Source organism: Marmota monax, unplaced genomic scaffold, assembly GCF_021218885.2.
Source record: "Marmota monax isolate L192 unplaced genomic scaffold, Marmota_monax_Labrador192_F-V1.1 WCK01_AAM20220418_F8-fsc00131, whole genome shotgun sequence".
NCBI lineage: Eukaryota > Metazoa > Chordata > Mammalia > Rodentia > Sciuridae > Marmota > Marmota monax.
This window is the reverse complement of record NW_026693141.1, coordinates 1,617,870-1,643,725: the sequence shown is the minus strand read 5'-3', so window position 1 is coordinate 1,643,725 and position 25,856 is coordinate 1,617,870. Positions and strand designations below refer to the sequence as shown.

General features: G+C 35.7%; 1 protein-coding gene across 1 annotated transcript in view; it reads left to right on the top strand.

Annotated features, from left to right (window-relative positions):
- Exoc4 (exocyst complex component 4) overlaps nucleotides 1–25,856 on the top strand; it is a 782,534-nt gene that overhangs the window by 98,521 nt on the left and 658,157 nt on the right. The window contains exons 6-7 of the mRNA XM_046455063.2: nucleotides 6,433–6,676; nucleotides 25,012–25,186. Coding sequence (XP_046311019.1) covers nucleotides 6,433–6,676; nucleotides 25,012–25,186 — 419 coding nt within the window. The remainder of the gene's footprint in view (nucleotides 1–6,432; nucleotides 6,677–25,011; nucleotides 25,187–25,856) is intronic.

Sequence of the window (25,856 nt, the reverse complement as noted above, 5' to 3'; positions counted from 1 at the left end):
TTGTGGCCAGTGGGATTTTTGTGGAAATAATTGGTCAAAGGACATCAAAGTTTTTTTTTTTTTTTTTTTTTTTTAAATTTAGCACTATCTTTTTGGTAAGATTCAGAACTAAATTTGAGGAATTTCCACCTGGTAAAAACAGCTCAAAAAAAAAAAAAAAAAAAAAAGAGGAATAGAATTGGGAAAGGCAGTGAAGTAAAGTAATTCTATTTTAAAGTGTTTCAAACCATAGCAATAAAGATACTAAGGGATGATCTGGGATTCAGTAGTCTGTACCGAATCTGTACATTTTGTTCTAATTATTGTGTTAGGCTTTGTTGCATTTCAGTTAACTTGTTTTTATAGAAAGCCTCCCCCCCCCTTTTTTTTAAGCTCCAGTAATTCTATCTGACCTCATAGGGTTAGTGAATATTAGACTAGTCATGGTTGATTATATTATCCTTTTAAATTGCCATTTAATTTTTAGCTGATGTAAGTGAAATAGATAATATAAATTAATTAATATTGGATCTTTTCAATGTTTATGCTCTAGGAGATTTCAGGAGACAAATAGAAAGATAAGATTCTAAACAAATGTACCAGTTGGGGCTGTGCAATTTTATTATTCATACCTTGCTTATTTGTTGCTTTTTAATGGGCCATCTATCATATTAGTGTGCATATAAGTAGCTATATGCCATGTAATCTCAGGCCTTATTGATTTAAACCACATTTACCTTATCACCAATCACCTTTGTGGCAGGTAGCTGATATTTAGGTGGCTCTTTGTATATGTCATGTTTGTGACTCAAATGTGCTCCATTTTAAAGAACATTTTGTCTCAGCTAAATTTCTTTTTGCTTTTCTTTCTTCCTGAAGCAAGCAGATGTTTCATTCCCCAGGCTTCTGAATTTAAATGGCTCCTTGGCTAAGTACTTTCCTCTCCTCATTGTGCTGCTGGTTAGTCCAGAGAGTACACTTCTGTGGCCTAAGGTGTCTAGCTTCTTCATGTATAAAACAAAATCACATGTCTCTTCTTGAAATGTCACATTTGGAAATATTGATTTTTTTTAAAAAAAATTGCCTTCAGAATTGTCATCCTTAAAGTTTGAGGCTTTTTGGTACTACTGCTAATTTCACTAATATTAGAAAAGTATACTTAAGTAGCATATCATCAAATGCTCTCTGCCTTGCAAGGAAGGCCACATGAATCTGCTTATTCTTTATGTCCTTCTCTTTCTTTGTGAATTTTGGACATCTAGAGAGTCTAATAAAACACAGGTAAATATATAAAGGATTTGTTCTCATAAGAATGAACTTGTGCAAGTAATTTTATTTTGTATGTAATTAAAATATCTTTGACTCATATATAAATACGATTTTTGTTATGGTAAAATACACACAATGTAAAACTTATCATTGTAACCATTTTTAAGTGTGCGCTTAATGATATTAAATACATTCATGGTGAACCATTTCCACTATCCATCTACATAACTCTTTCATCTTGTAAAACTGGAACTCTGTACAGGTTAAGCAGTAACTTCCTCCTTGCTACTCCCTTTGCTACCCTCTGGCAACCAACATTTTCTTCTGTTTCTAAGAATTTGTCTACTCTTAGTACTTAATTCATTGTAAGTATAATCATACAGTATTTATGTTTTATATATTTTATGACTGGCTTTTTTCACTTTGCATAGTGTTTTCAAGATTCAGTCATGTTAGAATGTATTATGTCCCTTCCTTTTTAAAGCTAATATGCTATTGTTTGAATGTATCACATTTTGGTTAGCCTTTTGTGTGTCGATGGGCACTTAGTTTACTTCCACATTTTGGCAATTGTGACTGAATAATGCTGCCATGAATATGGGTGTTCAAATATATGCTTAAGAATTTTATTAGGGAACTAGGTTTGTAGTTTTCTTATAGTATCTTTTACTGGTTTTGGTATCAGTATAATGCTGATTTCATTGAATGAATTAGGAAGTTTTCCTTCCTGTTCAATTTTTTTTTTTTTTTTTTTTTTGAAAAGCATGAGAAGGATTGGTTTCAGTTCTTCTATTAGTGTTTGGTAGAATTCACTATGAAGCATCAGATTCAGGGCTTTTGTCAGGAGATCTTTAATTTAATCTCCTTACTTGTTATAGGTCTATTTGGATTTTCTATTTCTTTATGGTTTAGTTTTGGTAGGTGTTCAGAATTTGTCCATCTAGGGTCACACATAGTGTTACTCATATGTAGCTTTTATTTATTTTTTATTTACTTTCCTTCTGTTACTAGTTTGTTGATTGTTTTAATCATGAAAATGTGTTGATTTTTCTGGATCAACTTAGGTGATCAAGTGTCACTCCACCCTTACCAATTCTGTGAATGTGGTGTATTACGTTGATTATTCATATGTTCAATCATCCTTGCTTTCCAGGAATAAATCCCTTCTGGTCTTGATGCATAACCTTATTAGTCTGCTGCTGCTTCAGTTTGTTAGTAATTTGTGGATTATTATGTTATTTAAAAGTCCTCTATTTCCTTACATATGTCTGGTTTTCTATCCATTGAGCATGGAGTATTTAACTCCATTATTGTACAGCTCCTTTCTTCCTTCATTTCTGCTTTATGTGTAGTCTTCATTTCATAGTCTGTCATTGGGCATATGATGTTTGTAATTGTTATATTTTATTTCTATAGTGAACCTTTTATTAATATATTATCTTCTTTGCCTCTTGTAATCTTTTTAAAATTTCAAGTTCCATTTTGTTTTATATGTTTACTACAGTCTTGGTCCCTTTTTGTTACTATTTCCATGGAATATCTTTTTCTATTTCTTTGCTTTTAGTTTCTTTGTGTCTTTGTAGACAGCTCATAGTTGGATCACGAGTTTTTAAAATCCATTCTGCCAATCTCTGCCTTTTGGTTGAAGAGTTTAATCCATTTATATTTAAAGTAGTTACTGATAAGGACAGACTTATTGTTGTCATTTTGACATTTGTTTTCTGTATGCCTTATAGCTTCCTTTTGCCCCTCTTCTTTTGTGTTTAGTTGATATTTTTGTAGTGAAACATTTAAATTCCTTTTTATTTTTCTTTCTGTGCATTCTATAGCTATTTTCTTTGAGGTTACCACTGTGTTTAAGCATTCTGAGGTTATATCACTAACTTGAATTTATGTCAGATAAACTTCAATAACATACAAAAAGTTGTATAAAATCTTAGCTGTATTAACCACTATAAGTCCACTGCTTTTGATTTTTTTTAAAACAATTTTTTGTAGTTGTAGATGGACAGAATGCCTTTATTTTATTTTATTTTTATGTGGTGCTGAGGATCAAACCCAGTGCCTCATGCATGCTAGGCAAGCATTCTGTTGCTAAGCTACAGCCCCATCCCCGCTTTTGATTTTTGATGTCATAAAATTGCATCTTTATGTTGTGTGCCCCAAATCATAAACTGATTCTTCTTTTAAGTGCACTAGCCTCTTAATTTAATAGAAAATGTACATTTATAAAATAAAAGACAAAAGACAAAAAACCTCTTTACATTTCTTGCATTTTTTTTGGCTTCTCAAAATTTATAATGTCCATTGCCCTATATTAAAGTTTATAGATTCTTTCTTCTGCCTGCTCTCATCTGCCTTTGGATTCCTCTAGTGAATTTTTTTCCCAATTATTATACTTTTCAGCTTCAGAATTTAATTTGGTTCCTGTCTCTTTGTTGATATTGCCATTTTGTTCATAATGGATGTTCTTGAGTATCTTTAAGATATTTTATAATCTTTGTTGAGTAGATCTCCCATTAGTTCTTTTTAAAGGACAGTTTCTATAAATATGTTTCTTTTCCTTTGAATGGGTCATATTCTCTTTCTTTGTATGTCATGCCATTTTTTTTTTTTTTGTTTAAAATTGGGAATTTATTCATGATAATTTGGTGACTCGGAAATCAGATTCTCCTCCTTTTCTAGGGTTTGCTGCCTTTGTTGTTGTTATAGGTTATCTCAGTCCCAAGTATGTGCCTGGGAGTAAATGTAATGTTTACCCAGATCTGTCTATGCTTGAGTACCTTTTCTTGGCCATGTACAATCATTTTGTACATGAAGTTGTTTTTGAAAATTTTAGTCTTTAATGCCTTATACCCAAAAGAGGAGAGAGAGAAAAATGAAGGAGTGGAAGGAAGGTTCTGGCCCTTGAAACTCTATGGAAGTCACTTCAGCCAAAGCAAGAGGGGCTTGAAAAATTGGAGAAGGGCAACAATAATGGCAGCTCATCTCTGTCTGCACCTCTGTGAACAGAGGAAGAAATCAGCAATAACAACATAGATTCCCAAATATTTGTAGGATAAGATCCTTTTTGACCCATCCTATGTCCTGCCAGCTGTGTCTAAGTTGCCCCATAAATATGTTAACAGCTGCCTGCCAGGGGTCTGGGGTGGGGGTGGATGGGTAGCTGTAACTGTACTAAGAACTGAAATTGACTGACATTAACTATGGTTTACCATCCATCCAAGCATTCACATAGAAGTTACAACAAGCCTTCAGTAAGTAGACTCCAGAGTTCCATGAGTCCTTTAAGGATGGGGATACTTTCTGAGAAATGCGTCATTTGGTGATTTTGTCCTTGGGTAAAAATCATAGACTGTATGGCCGTGATGTCATTAGGCAATGCAGTGTTATGGAACCACTATCATATATGTGATCTGTTATTGACTGAAACTTCATTTTGTGACATATGACAGTAGTTAAATCAGATAGACTCTGTCAGTACAATTGTTGTCTAGGTGAGGAGAGAGGTTCTTGGTGCTTCTTATTTTGCTATCTTTCTAGAATCCTCCTTAAGAACATGTTATGAATTGGGAGTTCTCTAAAAGGGACAGGATAGAGGGCAGAGGATTTTATATTGTTTAAAGTAGAGGTTTTAAAGGCTCTGTATAGTGGCCTTTACTCTATATACTGGGGTATTTTCAATCTTCTCTGGGTAGATTTCAGTAAGATTCCAGTGGTGATGAACAATTTATAGTGGCTTATAGTCCATTGGAACTTGAATCTACTGAGAAGAGTGCATCCATCCCTTCAGGTTGTAAACATGTTGTAAAATCCATTTGTTTTGAAGGATGACTGATGGGGAAAACTTTTAACAGTTAGCCTTCATCTTTGGACTTGTACTCACTTTGGCTTTTGTTCCTTTCATTCTTGCCATAATAAATTAAAATAATTACTTTTAAGCTAGAGGTTTGTAACTTGTGATTCTTTTTTCTAGGTGTGAAACCACAAAATTCATATGTGAAGTTGTGTGTGTGTGTGTGTGTGTGTGTGTGTGCGCGCCTGTGCATTATGTGGAGGGAAAGGCCTGTGTCCTTTAGTAGATACAGAGGTCTCAGATCACCAACTAATTCTTCTCTTTAGCTACCTTCAGGTTTAGGGTATTTCTTCCTTTCAAAACCAAATGATTTGGTTGAAGGCTGTCGTCTCAAGATCCAAAGAGGTTTTTAACCTATAATATTACTTCTCAAAAGATTACTATGGATTATTAGCAGTGTCTATGTTGAGTAGATAATGTTATTCCAGGCAAATCTTTAAAGAAAAATAGGAGGTCTTCTTTTATATTTATGCAACATGTGTTCATTACTTTTTTTTCTTTGAAATTTTGTCTCAGTTGTACATTTTTTCTTGCTTTTGTTTCTCTAGATTTCTTTTTAATTTGTTACAATCTTAACTTATTTACCGTGCTCCCTTATATGGATTTGTAATATATTTTACTCCAGCTGCTTATCACTTCTGACCAATGAATATGAACTTCAGGTTGGGGTCTGGCTTTTTAGAATTGTCCTGTAGCAGCATACATGGCATTTTATAAAGAACCGGTGCCTATTAAATATCAATGGATGCATGTCAGAAGTTACGTAAGAACAACTTCCTGTGGAGATCTGCATACTCAATTTTAATTGCTTCTACCACTTGCTACTAACTACTGGGTATGATTTGAGGAATATAAATATCATTTTGTGACTCTTAGATAATTACTATGTAAATTCATTTGATTGTAAAAAATCTTTGAGCTGGGTATGGTGGTGCACACTTGTAATCCCAGTGACTTGGGAGGCTGAGACAGGAGGATTGCAAGTTTGAGACCACCCTTAGCAACTAAATGAGGAGATCCTGTCTCAAAATAGCAAATGAAAAGGGCTCGGGATGTAGGGGATGTAGCTCAGTGGTTAAATAACAACAACAAATGTTAAAATGTTTATATGTTAAAAAAGATGCCTCTGGGTTCAATCCCCAGTACCCAAAATAAAAAACAAAAAACAACCAATCAAACAAAAAGACCCCAACAACAACAACAACAACAATCTTTGATTCCTTTAAGGAAGGAATCAAAGGAGTAATCTCATTTATTAGACTTCTGTTTTGGGATTTTATAATGTAAAAGTATTACTAGTATTCTCAATATTATTGTTTATTTTGCAGTGAAGGAGATAAACCTGCAGGATCTCAAGGAGGATTTGGAATTGGATCCAGAGGAGAACAGTACCCTTTTTATGGGTATCCTCATCAAGGGGCTGGCCAAACTGAAGAAGATACCAGAGACGGTGAAGGCTATCAAGGAGCGCTTAGAACAGGAGTTAAAGCAAATTGTGAAGAGGTCTACCACCCAGGTGGCAGACAGTGGCTATCAGAGGGGAGAGAACCTCACTGTGGAGAACCAGCCAAGGTAGATGCAGGTGTCACTTGTGTTTTTGATAACTCTTATTTATTGGGTATTTTCTAGGGTACAGCATAAGTAACTTATCTTGGTGTTATCTTCTGAAACTTGGAATACTATATCTCATACAAACATGGGTGAAACAGCTTGACTAGACATATTTTAGCTGTCTGTTTTTTACTGTTGAGGAATTTTAAGTCATATTGTTCTTATTCACATACATTGAATGAAAGCTACAGACATATCTAACAAAAGTTTATATTTAAAGACATTGAATGAATAAAGAAATTGAAAGAACATAGCTGGTATTGAACATGCACTAGAACTAAGCAGTTTTCAAGGTGATTTACGTATTTTATCTCATTTGATTCTCACTGTAATTCTGTGAACTAGTCATTACTACTCATATTTTATACTTAGGAGAACTGGGGCTTAGAGACTAAGTAATTAGCCTAAGTTTATAGCTCAGGAGGCTGTTCGTAGAGTCCAGTTACAAGTCCATTTGATTCTAAAGTCCTTGGTCTTCTGTTGCCTCAGACTTTCTTTTTAACATGTGGTGATATTGGCCAATAGGCAGATCAAGTCTCAGGAAGTCCTATAATTATTTAAAACAATAAGTAGAATTTGGATTTCATAACTTTTGTTTCCTAAAGAAAATGTGGAGATTATATTCTGATCCTAACTCTTTGACTATCATACACTGTGCAATCATGTTTGTCAAACCGGATTTTAGACCAGTGTCATCTATGAAATTGGGGCTTTCCTGGAAAATCAAGGATTCACTATAAAGGGATTTCTGCCCCTACTATTTCTTTCTTTCTGTCTTTCTTCTTTTAGTTGTAGATGGACACAACACCTCTACTTTATCTATCCATCTATTTATTTTTATGTGGTGCTGAGGATCAAACCCAGTGCCTCACACATGCTAACAAGTGCTCTACCACTGAGCCATAACCTCAGCACCTTCTGCCCCTACTTCTGTCCCCAAACTCCCACATACACCAGGCAGGCACTTGGCATGGAGGGAAAACGTGAGTGGAAATGACAGTGTCATCTGAGAATAGAAGTCAGAGGAGAGGATATCTTCTTGTTTGCTCAATGGTGTGAGCCCCTGGGAGGTGGCAATGTGTAGAGGGGTCATCATCTTATTGACATGCTGTGAGGGAAATTCTACTCATTGTACTGGGTACTTTTAAATATTTTAAAAAGAAGTTAAGCAGATTTGAGGAGAAACAATCATAGCTCATTTAGTATACACTTCCTTAGACATTTTACTTTTGTGGAAAAATTGATACTCTATTTATATTTTTTATATTCTTTTGTGTATCTACATAACATTGATTTTAATTGTACTTTATAACTCTTCAAAAAATAATTCCCTTGTGAACTTCATTTAGAAGTACTGTGATTGGTGGAAAAAACTATGGTCTAACCCTCTCCAGTCACACAATGTTTTGCAGCAAATTATTGATGAGCATGGGTTTTGGAAAGCAAATCTGACTTTGTATTCTGGCTTTGTGATCTGTGTTACAGGGTTGCTAGCTGTAGCCAAGGTTATTTGGATGGTGTTTAGTGTAATAGCACCATAGGCACACTGCCTACACACCTGTGTGTGTGAACACACCTGTTTGTTCATGACTGGTGCCTTCTTGTTTCCATGTTTTTGATCACTCATGTCATGATTCAGAGAAGTCAGGATATGATTCTAAATTGAACTTTTCTTCTTTCTTTGCCTGGTTCCTGGGTTTCCATGAACACCTTTTGACTCCTTACTAATGAATACTCTAAAATTCTGGTTTGTTATTTACCCTGTTGCTGCAAGTCCCTGGACAAATATGCTGAACTTTCATAGGGAAATGGCATTACTATAATATATACTGGAAATAAAGCAAAAGGGCACAGATCAATACCTTTTCTGCAGATCTCATTACAGTACTCTTAAAAACATCCTGTCTTTCAAAGGGTTTTGACCTCTTCCTCTTCTGTTTCTTCTATTGCCTCAGTCCTTTCCAGAATCCACGAGTGGAAATTACAGCACTAGAAGTAGAAATTGAGCTCACTGCCCCAGGAAATACTAAATGTTTCTCTGTGAGGAATGAGTCAGCAGAAGGTTTTTTCCCACCTCTCTCTTTAAGTTTCTTTCTTTTTTTTTTTTTTTTGACAGTATTTTAAAAGGCTTTTGTGGGCAGAGTATATGGGATACTAACAAGTGAACATGCTGTTTTCCTCAGCTTCTTATCTGTAACATAATCCCATTTTATAAAACATACAAATTTAAAAATTTTAGGCCTAAACTCTTTGTTATGATATAAAAATTACAGAAAAGGCAAATATTTGGGGTGAATCACTTTGTTGGGAGATCAAAGATTAAATTCTTGGGCTGGGATTCCAAATGACTGATAATTTTGAGCTAGTCTTTGGTACTTGTGTGCTATTAAACGCTTTAAAACTCCTCAGGAATTAATTCCTTTGAATTAATCACAATCATTCGAAAGTGATTAACATTGTTGCTTCTAGTGGATTGGAATTTTAGAAAGGATATTGTCAAATTATCCCTTGCAGCTTGCATGATGTTTTGTGTGTGCAGAACTTCATTAGGGAGGCATTTATTTCAGAAAATAGTAGAATCGCAGCACTTGGTATTATTATTATTGTATTATCATTGTATCATTGTTTTACTATTCAAGATATAAGAATCTGTTTTTCTTAAAGAAAGTTGGAGCATAGCATAAAAAAAAAACATGATACCTCCCTAATATGCATATTCCCTTACCCTCCCACGCTGCAAATGGCCTGTTCCATAACATTAGTATGTAAATGCTTCTCTGAAGGAGGGTAGGAGTACTGTAACTTTCCCTAAAAATTTCATTGTTCCTCCACGTCTTGTTAAATATATTCTGGTAGTGAGGCATTGCAGGCCTGTTTTCATTTGTCTTTATGTAGAGAGAATTAATGTTGTGTGCTATTTTGCTAGAAATATGGAAAAAACAAGGATAATGAATTCTGTCTTGCTTTAATTCCTACCGAGCCAGAATACTTCCTCAGCCAATTTTAAAAATCACTTTGGTGGGGCTGGGATTGTGGCTCAGGGGCAGAGCGCTTGCATTGCATATATGAGGCACTGGGTTCCATTCTCATCAACACATCAAAAAAAAAATTAAATTAAATTAAAAAATTGTGTTCATCTACAACTAAAAATATATTTTGAAAAATCACTTTGGTGACCCACTTAGGATTTTATTTTATTTTTATCTCCTAAGCTATCTGTTGTCTCTTTATAGGAGATATATCTTTTCTGTTCATTCATAATCTGTTGGTATCTATAAGCCTCTACCTACTGTTAAAGGAATGTATTCAACTACTAGTATCAGTAGTTCCCTAAACATTAGGGTAATATATGCTTTTGCTAATCTACCAGAGTCATCTGCCACCCATTGTTTTCTCAGAAAGGAAGGTGGTGTCTTCAGCTTCAGATGACAAATGTGGGCTGCAGCCTCAACACTTCAGAACCAGTTTCTTCAACTTCTATTGATTAATTGTTGATTCTTTCCAAAAATCTATAACATGAATATTTTCATATCTTTTTTTGTGTGTGGCAAAGAAGCTGGAAGTTCTCTAATATTTAGCAAATAAGAAAAGCATGAGGAAGAGATGGAACGAAAAATCTTTCTCAAAGATGTGGTGAAATCTTGTCAAGAATAGGAAGAGAGAAGAATGTGGGAAAGAGAATGGTTGTCATCTGTAAGGCAACTAACCACTCCATCTATTTTTTTGTTTAACATGCGAAAGCACAATTTCATTGCAGGGGCTGAGTGTGGTGGGCACCTGTAATCCCACCTCCTTTGGAGAATTTCAAGTTCAAGGCCAGTCTGGGCAATTTAATGAGACCTGTCTCAAAATAAAAAGGACTGAGAATGTAGCACAATTCTAGAGTGCTTGCCTAACATATGCAAAGCCCTGGGTTCAATCCCCAGCAACACACACACACAGATTATTACATGAGGAGATGCTGAAGGCACACTCCACTTTGGTAAAACTGTTGGTCTTAAAGGTGGCGGAAGAATTGAATGAGTTGGAGCCACAGCTGCCAGAGATATCTTTTTGCAATATCCATTGACCTCTATATGAAGAAGGAACATTGAATGTCAGCTATGAAAAACAGAGAAATTACTTGTTTTGTGCTCCTGTGGCATGGAAGAAAGTTCATGGAAAACACAGGAGAGAAATACTTTAATCCTTAAAGTAATTGTGTTTGGGTAGCAAGGCTATAGGTTTTATTCCTCCTGCTATTTTATAATATATATTAAGTTATATTGAAATATATTTTATTATGTAAAATATATTTCATATAATAAAATATATTTAAATACATTTATTACTTAAAAATTACATTTATATTCAAGGTATTTTAATCAGAAGAAATCATTATAAATGAAAATGCCTCTGGGGGTTTAAATCACCATTAAAGTAAATTTTAGTATGGGAAAATTAACACCTATTTGTAGGCCAACTGGACATTTAAGTTTGTTTTTTTTTAATAATTAATGTGTGTGTGTGTGTGTATGTGTGTGTGTGTGGTTAGTTTTTCAACTGAACCTAGAAAGGGAAAGAGAACTAGTCTACCTTGTTCAGCCCCATACCTGCACAACCTAACACAGTGTCCACCTGACCTATAACAAATATTTGTTGAATGAAAAAATGAATACTGCACATAGCAAGTGTCTGCCAGGGACCAGACACTGGATTAAAGTGCCAAACAGATCAAACATGGTCCCTATCCTCATGGAATTTAAAGAAAAGCATTACTCAGAGAATGTTCAGATAAATGTTACAAATTATGATAAGAGCTATAGACAAAGTGTGCCATACAAGCATATGGCTCTGGATTTGCTATCTAGTGTGGGTATGAGGGTTTTAGGAAGTAGCCTGTGTTTCACGTGCCATGGAAACATATGACTCTGGGTATACTATCTAATATGGGTAGTTTGGTGTTAGGAAGTTGCTTTTATTATTTTGATAGTAAAGTAAGGAAACTTTTTATTATTGTTGTATAATAGTTGCAGTTGTCAGGTACCATTTGTTTGATAGCACCTACCATTTATTCTTCTACTTGTGCAGTTAATATGGCATTGACATGTAAGGTGTGAGGAGAGTGGCCAGCATTTCCATATGCCATTTTCACAGTGTTTGCTGACCCCTATGGTTGATTAAATTTTGATGAGTACTGCCAAGTATGCTTTTTTTTTTTTTTTAAGAGATGATAGCGGTTTTTCATGTCGTGGGTAATGTTTAAGTGCTCCTATATTCCTCTGATAACATATTGTATTATCAAATGTTTTTATCTTTGCCAATCTGAAAGGTAAAAAATGATATTTTCTGTGTGGTTTAGATTTTATTTTTCTTCTGAGTAAGTTAAATTTTCATTTGTTTAGAAAAATTTTGTTGCAATATTTGGGTTATATCTATAATAAAGTAAGGCAACTGGGGGGATACCAAGAACCCCAGTGGATGCCTGAAACCATGAAGAGTAACAAATCAAACATATATTATAAGTGGGATTGAGAGCAGGTGAAGATATAAATAAAACCAGCCATGAAAATGATAATGAAGCAAAGTATGGGTACAGTGTGCTTTACTATTCCATTACCTTTATTTTTTTTGATGTTTGATGTCTTAAAAGTTATAAACTTCAGGTATTGTTTATTTCTTTTTCAATAAATTGTCTATTTTCTACTATGTCTTTTATTGAATTGCCAAAGCTCTTTATATATTTAGGAAATCAGTTCTTTAGATTTATTTCACAACTTTTCCGTAGTTTATTGTGCTTTGACTTTGTGATGTTTCTGACCATGTAGATATTAGCTTTATTTTTATGAGGCTCTATTTTATTATAATTATAGCTTGTGGATTATGTGTTAAACTTAGGTCTTCTCTATTCTTAGATTATAAATAAACATTTCCAGACTTTCTTTTAGTATGTAAATAACCTCATTCTTAATGCAGATGTTCCTTGACTTATGATGTTTTATTGCAGTAAATTCATTGTAAGTTGAAAATATCATCTTAAAAATGCACTTAATACACCTAACTTACTGAACATTATAGCCTAGTAACATAATACTGTGGAGTATTAGTTGTTATTCTGCTGGTTGGGTGGCTGATGGGAGCTATGGCTGACTGCCACTGCCCATCAGCCAGTATTGTCCTATCTTTGAAAGGTAGAACAGGAAAAAACCAAAATTTGAAATTTGAAGAATGGTTTCCACTGAATGCATATTGCTTTTGCAACATTGTCTATTGGTTCAAAACCATTATAAGCTGGGGAACTTCTATATTTACAGTAATATCATCTTACCTGGGGGGATACCAAGACCCCCAGTGGATGCCTGAAACCGTGAAGAGTAACAAACCAAACATATATTATGTTTTTTCCTTCATATAAATATTTATGATGAAGTTTAATTTATAAATTAGGCACTGTAAGAGATGAACAATAATTAATAAAATAGAAAAAAATTTAACCATATACTGTGATAAAATTTACGGTAATGTGGTCATTCTCTCAAAATACCTTATTGTAGTATGCTCACCTTTCTAGTCATAACGTGAGATGATACAGTGCCTACAGGATGAGGTAAAGTGAGGTAGAAACATAGGGTGTGACATGGCATTAGGCCTCTTGCAGAGGTTACCTGGACACAAGCATACCATGACAGTTGGTCTGCTGACTGAGATAGCTACTGAGTAGCTAATGTGTACAGAGTGGGTATGCTCATCTCAATGGCACATGATTTTAAACATTTGAATTGTTTCTTTCTGGAATTTTCCATTTAATACTTTAGGACTACAGTTGACAACGGGTAACTGAAACCACAGAAAGCAAAACTGCTGATGAAGGGGAGGGGCTGTTGTGCATCTTTGGAACATCTGGGATGTGAAGGAGGGGCACACTCTTTCATAGATATGCCCTATTACACTGTACTGTCCTGGGTTGTACATGCCTTTCCTTCCTCTGCCAGTGTATCTGCCATGTACTTCCTTGTCAGGGTCAGCTGCAGGCTTGCTGAAAATTGTAACACTGAATCATTTACTTTAGAGTCTTGGTTCTTTTCAAGGTTGATATTTGCCTCATTTCCTAAAACTTTTTCCTGGGGTTTCTCAGCCTGTGAAGGTTGTAGGTTTTCAAAAATCCATTGAATTGTTGTTCTAAAATTTGAAAAAAAAAAAAACTTTAAAAATATTTTTAAAATTTGAAGTCTATAACTCAGTAGAAGGACATACTGATGCAACAGAGCATTCTCATTAAACAGTTTTATACATGAGGAAGTCTAAAGGCTCAGTCCACAAGTATATATGCAGTGTTTATGGAAAGAGAACTAAATGGCATATTTCTCAGGATCTCTTTTAGACTTGTGGCTAGAGTCAGACATGTGTTTCCTTTTCAAAGTGGCATTTCCTTTCATCTCTTCTTTCTAATTTAGTTACTCTTCTCCAAGTATCTGAAATTCAGGATTTGGTAGAAATTGGTCATTTTATTTTACAGAAAAGTCATTTAAGAGCAGCTTTGAAGCAAGGTCAGGCATTTGTCCTTGTGGCTTCTTGTAGCCATTCCCAAGCTCTGCATGTAGCACCTGGACATGCTTGGAATCAGGAAGGGCCTCGATGTAATTTAGATGAGTAGTTAATTCGAATCAAAGCAAGCGGGAAGCAAGTAAATTTAACTTCAGTGATTATGATTCCATTTGATTAAATCTCTACTTTTGATTACACGTATCAGTGAGAACATGCTTTAAATACACCCAACCATTAAATATTGAAGGGTACGAATAGGATGAACCAGGGACATATAGAAGAAATCCCACTCTTCCTTAACTACCCACGTCCCCCACAGCTTTACTGAAATATTTTTAAAACAAACGAAAGGAATTAATTCTTTCACATATGGGACTTATTACTCTAGTTGTTAACTAAGATACACAATTCATTACCATGGAAGTCCCAAGTCTACGTACATTCTTGTAAGACTTAACTAAACTAATTGATAATAGCGTGATAACATATGAGGTGAATTAGTATTATAAATAATGTTCATAGTTATCTGGTAAACATGAAGTTATAGATTGTCCTTTGCTTGTGAGCTCTAGAAAAAGGGATCTTGAATAGGCCAAAGCTACGAAATTTCTTAAATCTTTGATTCATACTTGAAATTGAAGTTTTTAAAAAATCCGCTCTCAAATTCTTTTGTTTTACACACTACAGTGGGTTGAAACTAGAGATGGGACCAGTTAAGGGGATAATAGATAAAGTCTATTTCATGGGTCGTTATAACTTTATGTAGATGTTACCCTTCATGCTGCATCAGGTCATATCTTTTTGGCAGATAGTAGGATCTGCCTTTGTTCTTGCTATTTTCTGTGCACTTGTTAGTTCCATAATACAAAAGGTAATCCAAGTTTAAGCGGACACTGGATCTTTTCATTACAAAAACAAATGAACTTGTGTCAAATTAATTTCTTCACTTGGTGGTGTCGGGGGGTGGTGTCAGACATGATTAAAGCCCTCTCATGTGTTTCTGTTTGTACTTCATATTATCTGGCCTCCTTTTACTCCTGGCCCATACTTCTTAGTACAATCTCCAATTAGATTGGACTGTGAATTTGTAAGAAGGGAGTTAACTTTGTGTTTTTAGCCAGAGTTAGGTCTAGGCACATAGTAAATGCTCAAGAATTTTAACAAATGAGTTTCTGAGAAAGATGTGAAGAAGATATATAGTTAGAAGAATTAAATTATGATTATTTTTTCCTTTAAGACTCAATTCTACTCACAGTGGCATCTAAGGATCCATAGCACTAGTGTTACTCAAGAGATAGAAATGCAAGTTGTCCCTATGGGTCAGGGAGTTGTGATTAAATTGGGATTTCTGGGTACAGGGCCCACAGGACTCTCTGTTTTAGATGATTCTTATGCATGCTTAAGTTTTAGAACATTCTTTATAGCATCATGAACATCACAGAGTTTTGCAGTCAGTTTTGTAGCATTCCTGCTTTGCAAGGCAGTCTGCCATCTGGTATCTCACCCGAGTGCATCTCACCACTGGGCTCAACACAGACAGGGGCATTATTATTAATCCCAGATTTATCCAAAGAAATGTGAAAGCTGGAACAATGTGATAGTTCACAAAACTTGTTGGTGGAGAATTAAGATTAAAAGTAGTCTCTTTTCACTGTGTAGAAGTTTGCTGTTTGCTTTGTGCAAAGATGATGTTTCTAGCTCATTTCCTGGACCTGTTTTTGTTTTTCCTCAGGAAAAGGCAGTGTTTGTACCGACATAGACACATCCATTCTCCTGCCCATACCTCCCGTTGTGATCAATGGCAGGCATCTCAGAGATAACTGGACATGTTAAGAAGTGGGATCAGCAGCCACAGAATAAATGGATTCTAATTAGCTCACTTGAGACTCAAACTTAGTTACGGAAACAATTCCTCTAGAGGCCTTGACATTCATACTAAGGGTAATATGCAACAAAGTACTAAGAATATGCACTGAAAATCTTAACTTTGGTTATCTCTGGAAAGTAGATTTATAGATAATTTTTTAAATGTTTCACACGGATGAAGTACTGTTTTCACAATGAGAGAAAGGCTTTTAAAAGGATGACACTGATATTTAAACTCAAGGAAAGAAGGCCTCGATTTATTATCTAATTTTAGTCACTAATTTGCCACACATCAGAATTAGCAGTTTATTCCAGGTCATCTCTCCAGCACTCAGAAGCCTGACTTGTCAAGGAGGGAAGTGACTCAGGAGAGGAGAGATGGAGCCAGGACCCGGTGCAGTGTTCCTGTTATTTTTGCTGTGTTTCATTCTGAATTGCTAATAATTTTTTTCCTGTTCTTTTCATACTGCAGATGGAGAATTAGTCAGCATTCTTCAAATAGTAACTTCTTTTTACATGAAGTTTGTTATTAATAAGTGCTAAAACTTATCTCTGTTCCTTAAAAGTAGGTTTTAGATAACCTTGAAGGTAACTGGAGTTTATGTCCTGTTTGAAAAGAAAGATACTAGATCAGCTGAGCTTGTTATGAAAATCAGATTGTAAGTATAGGCAGGAAAAAGAAGACCATTTTGATATCATTGATTTCTTTTATTTTTTCATATGACATATAAAGTCTGAGATTTGTACTTTCTTACCTTTTAGAGCATAGCAGTAGGGAAATAAATATTCTGTGTTATACCTTTGTCTGTCAATGGGAAAATGTAAAATGCTGGCATTAAGGTCTCAGCAGATAAATAGTAGAACAGAACTGCTTTTCTACCTTGTGTATGTCTTTGCTTCGTGACCAAGCGAGGCAGCTCTTTGGCTGCAAACATGGGTTTTCCAGCCAAATGACTAATTCAAGGTTCCCTGATGTTAAATTTAGATTCAGATAGTCTTTATCTCACCTTAAATATTGAACATTTTTCACAGCTTGATGATGTAAGTTATACCATACACACTTCTTGCCTTGGGCATGTGACCATTCTTAACTTTCTATTCTTAGCCTTTCTTCATGGTGGCACTTGAGATTTGTAGGATGTCTGCGGGTAGGAAGTTGGTAGAAGCTCTGGGAGAGTAAATAATGTTTTATTTATGGCTGTTTTTAAAGCCTGCCAGGTAATTGGATGTGTGTTTAAAGAACAAATGCTTTTTTCATCTTAACACGTTTCTATTTTTTGCATAAAATACATTTTACTGTGGTATTATCAAAGTCAGCTGTGAAAGCTTGTCTTTCAGCTTGTAACTATACTTCTTTATGTTCTCATCTTTATGTTGGTAAGGTCACCTTTTTGAGAGTATAGTTTTCTGTAAAATATTTTGTAATTATGAGAGATTATAATCAACATTTATTTCTTCAGCACGTACATCTGTGATCGGGCCTGTCCCTTTGTTCTAGAGCTCATTTTTTATTCCTTCATTCAAATACTCATTTATTGCCCGTCCTGTGCTGGCTCTTATGACGCATGCTGGAATGCAGACAGACATCAGTCAGTTAGAAACAGTTTTTATCCTCCATGAGTTGACAGTCTGGAGGGAAAGAGTCAAGGACTAGAGGAAAGGACACTGGGTTGAGGGTTGTTTTAGGAACTTTGGGAAGAGATGATAAGGCCAGCTTTAGAGGCTAACAATGGCACCGGGAAGAAGCAGGCCTGTCTGAGAGACAGAGAAGAGGTAGACGAAGGGGACCGAGATAGTTATGAGGGAGAAGGGAAGGTGAGGATTGTTTGCTGGGACAAACAAATCATTGCTGTAGCGAACAGGGAGAAGTAGGGAAGGAGATGATGGGTTCTACTGAAGTCGTGTCAAGTTTGAGGACTACAGTCCAGGAGAATGATCGTGCTAGGAGATGTGTTTGGAGGCAGTAGCAGATGGAAATGATGGATGAGCTCACCTGAAGAAAATATGAGGCTGGAGAAGAATTCCTAGCACGTAAGGAACTGGTGGAGAATGAAGTTCTTGAAAAGAAGCAATTAGAGAGGGGGAAGAAAACAGAAGTGTCTGGGTTGCAAGGCCTGTGGAAGACAGTGTTTGACAAAGAAGGGAGAGGCCAGAGGCCAGAGGCCTGCACCTTGTCGATTAAAGACCAAAGTAGGCTGGGGATAGAGCTCAGAGGTAGAGTGCTCACCTAGCAAGCACAAGGCCCTGAATTGGATCCCCACCACCAAAAAGAGACCAGAGAGGTTATACCTGAGCCAAATATTTATTTGGGACTTTTGCAAGAGATAATTTATTTGTAGACCTGGTGTGATAACCTGCTTGTAGTAAGAAGATCAAGGCAATGTAGACAGTTTTGATGATACTCTCTCTACTCTCCCAAGTACTTCAGAGTACTAATCTCTCTCTGACCACCTGTGTTGAATATTTCTTATTCGTTATTTCGTAATAGCCTTAAAAAGGGACATTCTCTAAAATTGTGTCCTGGTTCTCTTCTTGTCTCTGAGCTTTAGTTTCCTTGTCTGTAAAATGGAGATGAAAGTAATGTCTTCCTCATAAGGTGGTCATGAGGATTAAATGAGGTAATCCAAATAAAGCACTTAACACAGAACCTGGCATTTGTGAGCAGTTAGTACCAAAATGTGACTATTGTTTGTATACTTGTCATTGCTGTTGTCCTCATATGTAATGGTTGTCATCTTCGTTGTTGTTACCTGATCTCTCATTTTGGCTTTACTTTCTTAGGGTCCCCTGCATTGTGACAGCTTTAGCTGTCTGCCCCGTGAGAGGCAAGACCCCAGATTGCATCTTGAACCCCAGATCTCTCCTAATACTTCTATCCTTCCTTGCTCACTCTTTTACTTGTGAACTCAGTTGCCCATGGAATTTAAGTGTGTTCTCCATTCTATACATTGGGCCATGTGTTGGCAGAAAGGTGTGGTAACAAAGAAGCATGAAGTTGGTACTCTCTCTTCACCTTCCGGTCTAGGGGACTACGCACACCAATATTTTGCCACTCCCCTAAAATCATTGTAATGATCTGTTTTAGTTTGAAAGGAGTTCATAGGAACACAGAGACTCAAATTTTACTAACTTAAAGCGGGGTTTTTATAACTATGTTATGAAGTATAAGCAGGACTTTACTAACTAAGCTGTGGGAAGGACAGAGATGGGTTGGTCCTAGGACCATCTCGGGTAATGCTTACCTCCCTCTTTGCCCTCTAGATGGTGGCTGTTAAAGTTTCTGAAATCTATTATTACTTTTAGATTTCTTTAAAAGTATACATTTGCATGTGTTTTTTGCATACAGCCCTCACAATCAATTTGTGAGTAGGGAATTGAGATTGAGGAACCTTAGATTTCAATCCCAACATGTATTGAAAGTCACAGGGCTGTTTGCAGAGAGCTGGTATTGAAGTCTAGGTTTTTACTTCAGTGCTTTATACCATCTCTTGCTACCATTTTGCCATCCCAGGGTTAATATTTACCTTTGTGATGCTGTATAGCATATTATTGTATGCTGTTTCATGTCTCTAGAAATAACCTATGAGAGGGGCGTGTGTATGTGTTACTTTTTTCTGAAGGGTAGAAATTTCAGTTAATTGAAATCCAGAGCTCTCAGGGTTCTTAGGCCTATTCCTGTAAGAAGCCTTTCCTAATTCAATTCAGCTTAAGGAATTGTCAGGTAATTTAATGATCTTGCCTGCTCTATTGTCTTTTAGATCAGTGGTGAAAACCTTGATCTAAACTGGATTTAAGCAGCTGAGCTAACTGCAATATAATGTTTTATTTCTTCTTTTATTTAATATTTTGCAGTGGGGGTGGGGTGGAGAACAGTTTTAGTAGGGCTTTTTGTATTTAGTTAATCCTGGGTGTCTCTGCAGCTAAAGGCAAACACACTTGTTTTCACAGTCTTATGTTGTGTGTGGGCAGATGGAGAGTGTATATGAATGTTAATGACATATTTCAGTTTATTTCTGGTGGCTTTAAACTGGGCCATATTAGTGTGGACTTGGTCCTGTTTGTTTGGGTGATTCCTAATCTCTTTTATTCTTTGATGCATTAATGGAGCATTTTCTTACTTTTCCTTTTTTAAGGTGCACATGCTGGTGAGGAACATTGTGCCTTTGCAAAGCTTGAGACTGACCTTGGTTTACTTTTCCTTATTAGTCATTCACTCCTAGCTTCCAAAGCTCTACTGGAATCTTTCTTGCCCAGTTCCCTGGGGACCTGTGAGTTGTACATTTCTCTTTTTCCCTTAGCTGACCTCTGCATACCCTTGACTCTGATGATACTCTTTTCCCTTGTCTTCACATTTCCTCTGGTTCCTTCTTCCTCCCTAGCTGCTTCCTAACCATCCTTCACTGCTGCCTTCTCCTACAGTGTCGCCTCTGTCCTGGCTTGCCTGCTTTTCTTAGTCTGCATATTATCTCTGAGTGATCTCATCCTCTCAAATATTTATACTTCTACAATTTCCAGTTATCAGGCTCTCTCCTGAGCTCCTGACTTGCATACCCAAGTACCTAAGGACAAAACACCTTAAACTTAACATACCCAGGGCTAAACCCAAATTTCTATCTTGACATTATTGTTCCCTCCTTCACTCCCTCCTAGGAAAAGTAACCATCATCTTCAGTGTTGCTCAAGCCAGAAACCCAGAAAAAGAAATTCTGAACCTGCTGCTTTCTCTAATATTATACCATTATCTCAACTAGTTCTGTTCATTTTAAAATTGTATCTTTCTGGCAGTATTGTGAGGCACCTAGAACAGGTACTGATTCTTTGCTCTTACAGATAGAGACTCCTGGAAAAGTTGAGGCTCCACCCCGCCCCGCATAATTAAAGGTCTAGGAAGCATCAGTTCTGGGAAAGAATGGAAGTCTTTAATTTCTATTTTCTTTTTAAAATATATATTATCATATATTATTATTATATATATTATTAGTTGTAGATGTGCACAATACCTTTATTTTGTTTATTTATTTTTATGTGGTACTGAGGATTGAACCCAGTGCCTCACACGTGCAAGGCAATTGCTCTACCACTGAGCCCCAGCCTCAGGCCCCGGAAGTCTTTACTTTCTTATATGTTATTTATATAAGAAGGAGAAACAAACAAAAACCAAATGTACCACAAGGGAGCAGTTAATGTCCTCCCAGTAGTAAGAATTCAAAGGCATAGGCTTCCACCGTTTTGTGAGTTTTCTCTTCACCACAAGAGAGATGTTGGACCCTCACTGTCCTTACTCAGAGCTACAGCTACTCTTTGAAATAATTTTTTTTAAGAGCTATATTGAGATACATTTTGCCTACTATACAATTCACCTTATTGAAAATATGTAACTCAGTGCTTTTAGTATGTTCACAGGATTTTGCAACTGTCAGAACTATCTAGTTCTAGAACATTTTTTGTGCCCCCCCCCCGCCCAATTCCTTATACTCTGTCAGGTCCTACCTAGTTCAAGTAACCACTAATGTATTATTTGTTTCTAAAACTTTTTTGACTCTGGGTATTTTATATAAAAAGAATCATACAATATGTGGTCTTTTGGATCTTTTTCACTTAGCATAATATTTTCAAGGTTTTTTCCTGTTGTATCATATTGTAGTATTTTTTTCCTTTTCGTGGCTAAATAATATTCTCTATACATTTTGTTTTTTCATTCATTAGTTGGTGGTCCTTTGGATTTTTCACCTTTTGGCTAATATGAGTGATGCTGCTATGAACATTTGTGTACAAGTTTTTGTGTGCACATATGTTTTCACTTTTCTCAAATGTATACCTTCCAATGAAATCACTTTGTCCATATGGTAACTCTGTATTTAATGTTTTGGGGAAACCGCCAAACTTTTTTTCACAGTGGCAGTACCATTTTCTATTCCTACCAGTCTTGTATGAAAGTTCTAATTTCTCAACAACCTCACCAACACTTTTTGTCTTTTGATTATAGCTATCTGGTATATCAAAGTGCAATATCATTTTGATTTGATTAGCATTTTACTGATGGCTAATGTTTTCGAGCATCTTGTTGTTGCTTATTAGCCATTCATATTTATATATATGTTGCTATCTTTTTCTTTTTTGCAGCAATGCATTTTCTAATCTTTGTCCATTTTAAAATTTGGTTGTCTTTATTACAAGTTAGGAGTTTTTAGGTATTCTCATTACTAGTCTTTCATCAGGACTTGTGTGATTTGAAAATCATTACGTCGATATCATTACTTCGATATCACTTTGTTGATGGTATCATCTGGGGTAGAAATATTTTTAATTTTACTGTCAGAACTACAGTTTTATTACTATTATGATTGCTTTGTGATAAGGCAGAAGCCAGCTTCCCTCCTATTAAAGTGGGTGAATGTCTCACATAGGTAGAACTCCAGTGCATACTCCCCATGTATGGCCTGTATCTTCTTAAGTCCCTCCCTGTTTCCTAGGCTGTGATGGCCTTTGTAGACACAGGCCTGTCTTGACCTTGAGCCTCCAGCAGTAGCTGAAGCTGGCACTGTGTTTGCATTTTATCTAGGTCTCTATTTCCATGATTTTGCTGGATACCGTGAATCTCATCTTATACTTCATTTGTCCACTGGTCTCTTTTCTAAATGGAGCATGGCTCTGTTAGAGCATTGTCAAGCTGTTCTTCTCCTTAACTGACAGATAAGGTGTGCAGTCATGGAGCTTAGGGGCCCCAAGATAACCAGACAGCAGCACCCCTTCATTTAGAGGAGCCACTGCTCTTCCATTGTTTTCTACTTTATTGCTAGGTCACAGTCCAGTACCAAGAACTTCAAGCCACTGGGATGTTGCACACTACTGGGCTTCAGGCTTCTGAATGTCATGGATCAATGTGCTTTCAAAAAGTGTTGAGTATAACATATGGTCATTAAAGTTTAATTTTGTCAAGTAAGGACATTTGGCAACATAACTACCATTACGACAGAAAATAACTGAGATTTCTCTGCTGAGAGAGTGCTAAAAATATAAAATTAAATAAATTTAACTTAGCAAAAAGTCAATATATTGTTTTTATTTTTCTTATTTTGCTGCCTTCCACTGAAAAATAGATATGACCTGCAGATTTATATTTGGGAACTACAATCTTATATACTTATCATAATCTTTATTTGAAAAGTAGAACCGTCTCTTAACTGGGTATTTACTATGTGTAATTCCAGTTTTGTTATTTTTATTATTATGACAATTATTTCCAGGCACCATATTAACTATTTCAGCTGTTCTGGTTAGTCATATCTTCCTGTACTTTGTACCTTTGTCTGCTGATATTTGTGTCGCTCTCCAATAACACAGATGAGAAAGAGTAATTTTCTTAGAAATATGAGTATAAATATGAAAAATGATATTTTAAATTATCAGTCAAAAGGTGTATATTTTCAAGATTAAGTATGTGTCCTAGAGTGGCAGTACTACATAAATTCTGTTTCTGTCTCATCTAAATTATGATGTCAATAGATATTAGGGTTTTGTCATAAGATAGTTATGGACCAACATATTGGCATACTAATTACAATAACTGGGCAATAAAGAAGCCATAGTAATAGATAATATGCTATACGTTTTGATGAGATGGTAGATACCCTCTATTATTTATGGTAACACCATCTTGTTAACTGGCATTCTGTCAAGCTCTTTCGCTATTTCTTTGTACTTTACTGGTAGATTTACCAGTCTGAACTGAGAGCCACATAATATATAATAAAGCTCAAAATCTAAGATTTTTTGATACTTTCTCACGGTATACACAGGAAATTAGTTAAAAAAAATAATTGCTAACCACTGCTAAGTGCTCCTGAATATACCAGAGACATGTAAGACAGTGCCTACCCTGAAAGATTAATAATGGAGAAGGGCAATAAAATATTTGTATATGAATAAATGTGACCCGCAATTACTGAGCCACATACGTGAGTCACATATGATAAGTTCCATAAAAATGGATTAAAATACTACAGAAGTTCAGAGGAGGAAATGGAGATTCTAGACTTGGGTGATCAGTGAAGCTATATGTCTTGGTGGTAAAAGAATTGCTTTGTACCCTGACCTAAAGCTCTGTACTATCTCTAAATACACAATCTGCATTCTAGTATGGTAGTGACAGGTAGGTGGCTAAATGCCCTGACACAGAAATCAACTTTTGTTCTAGGCCCAGCTGCCTTGCAACCTCATTTTGTGTCCTTGAGTATATAAAATCGATGTAATAATATGTGTCTAGCATATCTCACTATGATAAATGAGATAATGCGGATGCCTAAGCTGCTCCCTGTAGTGAAAGTCAGATTGCTTGGCAGGTGTGTATTTTTTTTTCAGGCACCTTAGGCCATATATTTGAATGGTAGTAAGCACGGCTTTCCATGACTAAAAGGATTAGAATCCTTACCAAAGTACCCAATTTATTGCTAGGGAATAGCATATTCTGTGCAACATCTGAGCTGTTGTTTGAAGAAAAAGAAATTGCCTGAATTCCTTGGAGAAGCTGCCTGGGTGAATATAGAGTGGTAGAATTGTAATCACTGAAATACATTAAAAAGGATACAAACATTCATTGAGCTTCTATTGCTACTTTAGGGACTTTATAATTGATTTTTAAATTCTTAAATTATTTTCGTTTTGTAGCAAAGGTAACTGAGGCTTAGAAAATTATTTTTTTTAAAGTTGCATAGAATATGCCACTGTTTGAAATCAAATCTGTTGAAGTGTGATATTTATGCTGTTTATGTTGAAGTATGTTATTTCACTTTACTACACCTGATGTTTTTCTTATAGACCAGTATGAACCATCCATCAGCATGCTTGCATGTTTGTGTGTTTGTATAAATGTTATTTATTTATCTGTTTGTTTGTTTTGTAACTAGATTACTTCTAGAGCTGCTGGAGCTGCTGTTTGACAAATTTAATGCTGTAGCCGCTGCACACTCTGTGGTCCTGGGATACCTGCAGGACTCTGTTGGGAATCCAGTAACTCAACAGGAAGAAATCAAATTGTATGATATGGCAGATGTGTGGGTGAAGATCCAAGATGTGCTACAGGTACGGGATTTTTGCAAAGGGTTTCATCTTGATTTAGGACAGCAATTTAGAATAGCAATAGTAATAAATCAGTCAACTAAAATACTACATTAAGAATCATAAACAGTGAGAAAGTAGTGCTTCCATTTAAAAGGGAAACTGCTGATATAATTAACTTTTACCATCTTCGAAGGCCATTTAACAGTTTCTTTTTGCCTAACTTTAAAAATAAGAACAGATTGTTAATTTGTATCAATCAAAGATTTATAGTATAATGCTTTCTGTTGTATTATATTTTTCTTTACTGGAATTAGGTATATATAATGTAAAAAATTAAAACACCCTTAAACACCATTTCATAAAATCATATGCACTTATTTGTACTGACTATTTTCTAACAGTCACCTTTTGCATATTTTGGGCTATATGACATGTTAAGAGCTTATTCTGATAGAAGAGAATAAATCTGTAAGATATAAATGTATCACTTGAAGATCAGAGGAATTATATTGCTGTTTGGTATGATACTGCTGAGATGGCATTTAGAAACTGTGCTGTATTTTCTTTCCAGCAAAATATACTTGAGTTGGCCAGATGAAAATTAGAAATGCAATTAAGAGTTAGCTGAAGCAAGTTTGAAATAGCTAAATAGAAATGACTCAGTTAAGTAGTACCTACTAGTAGGAAAAAA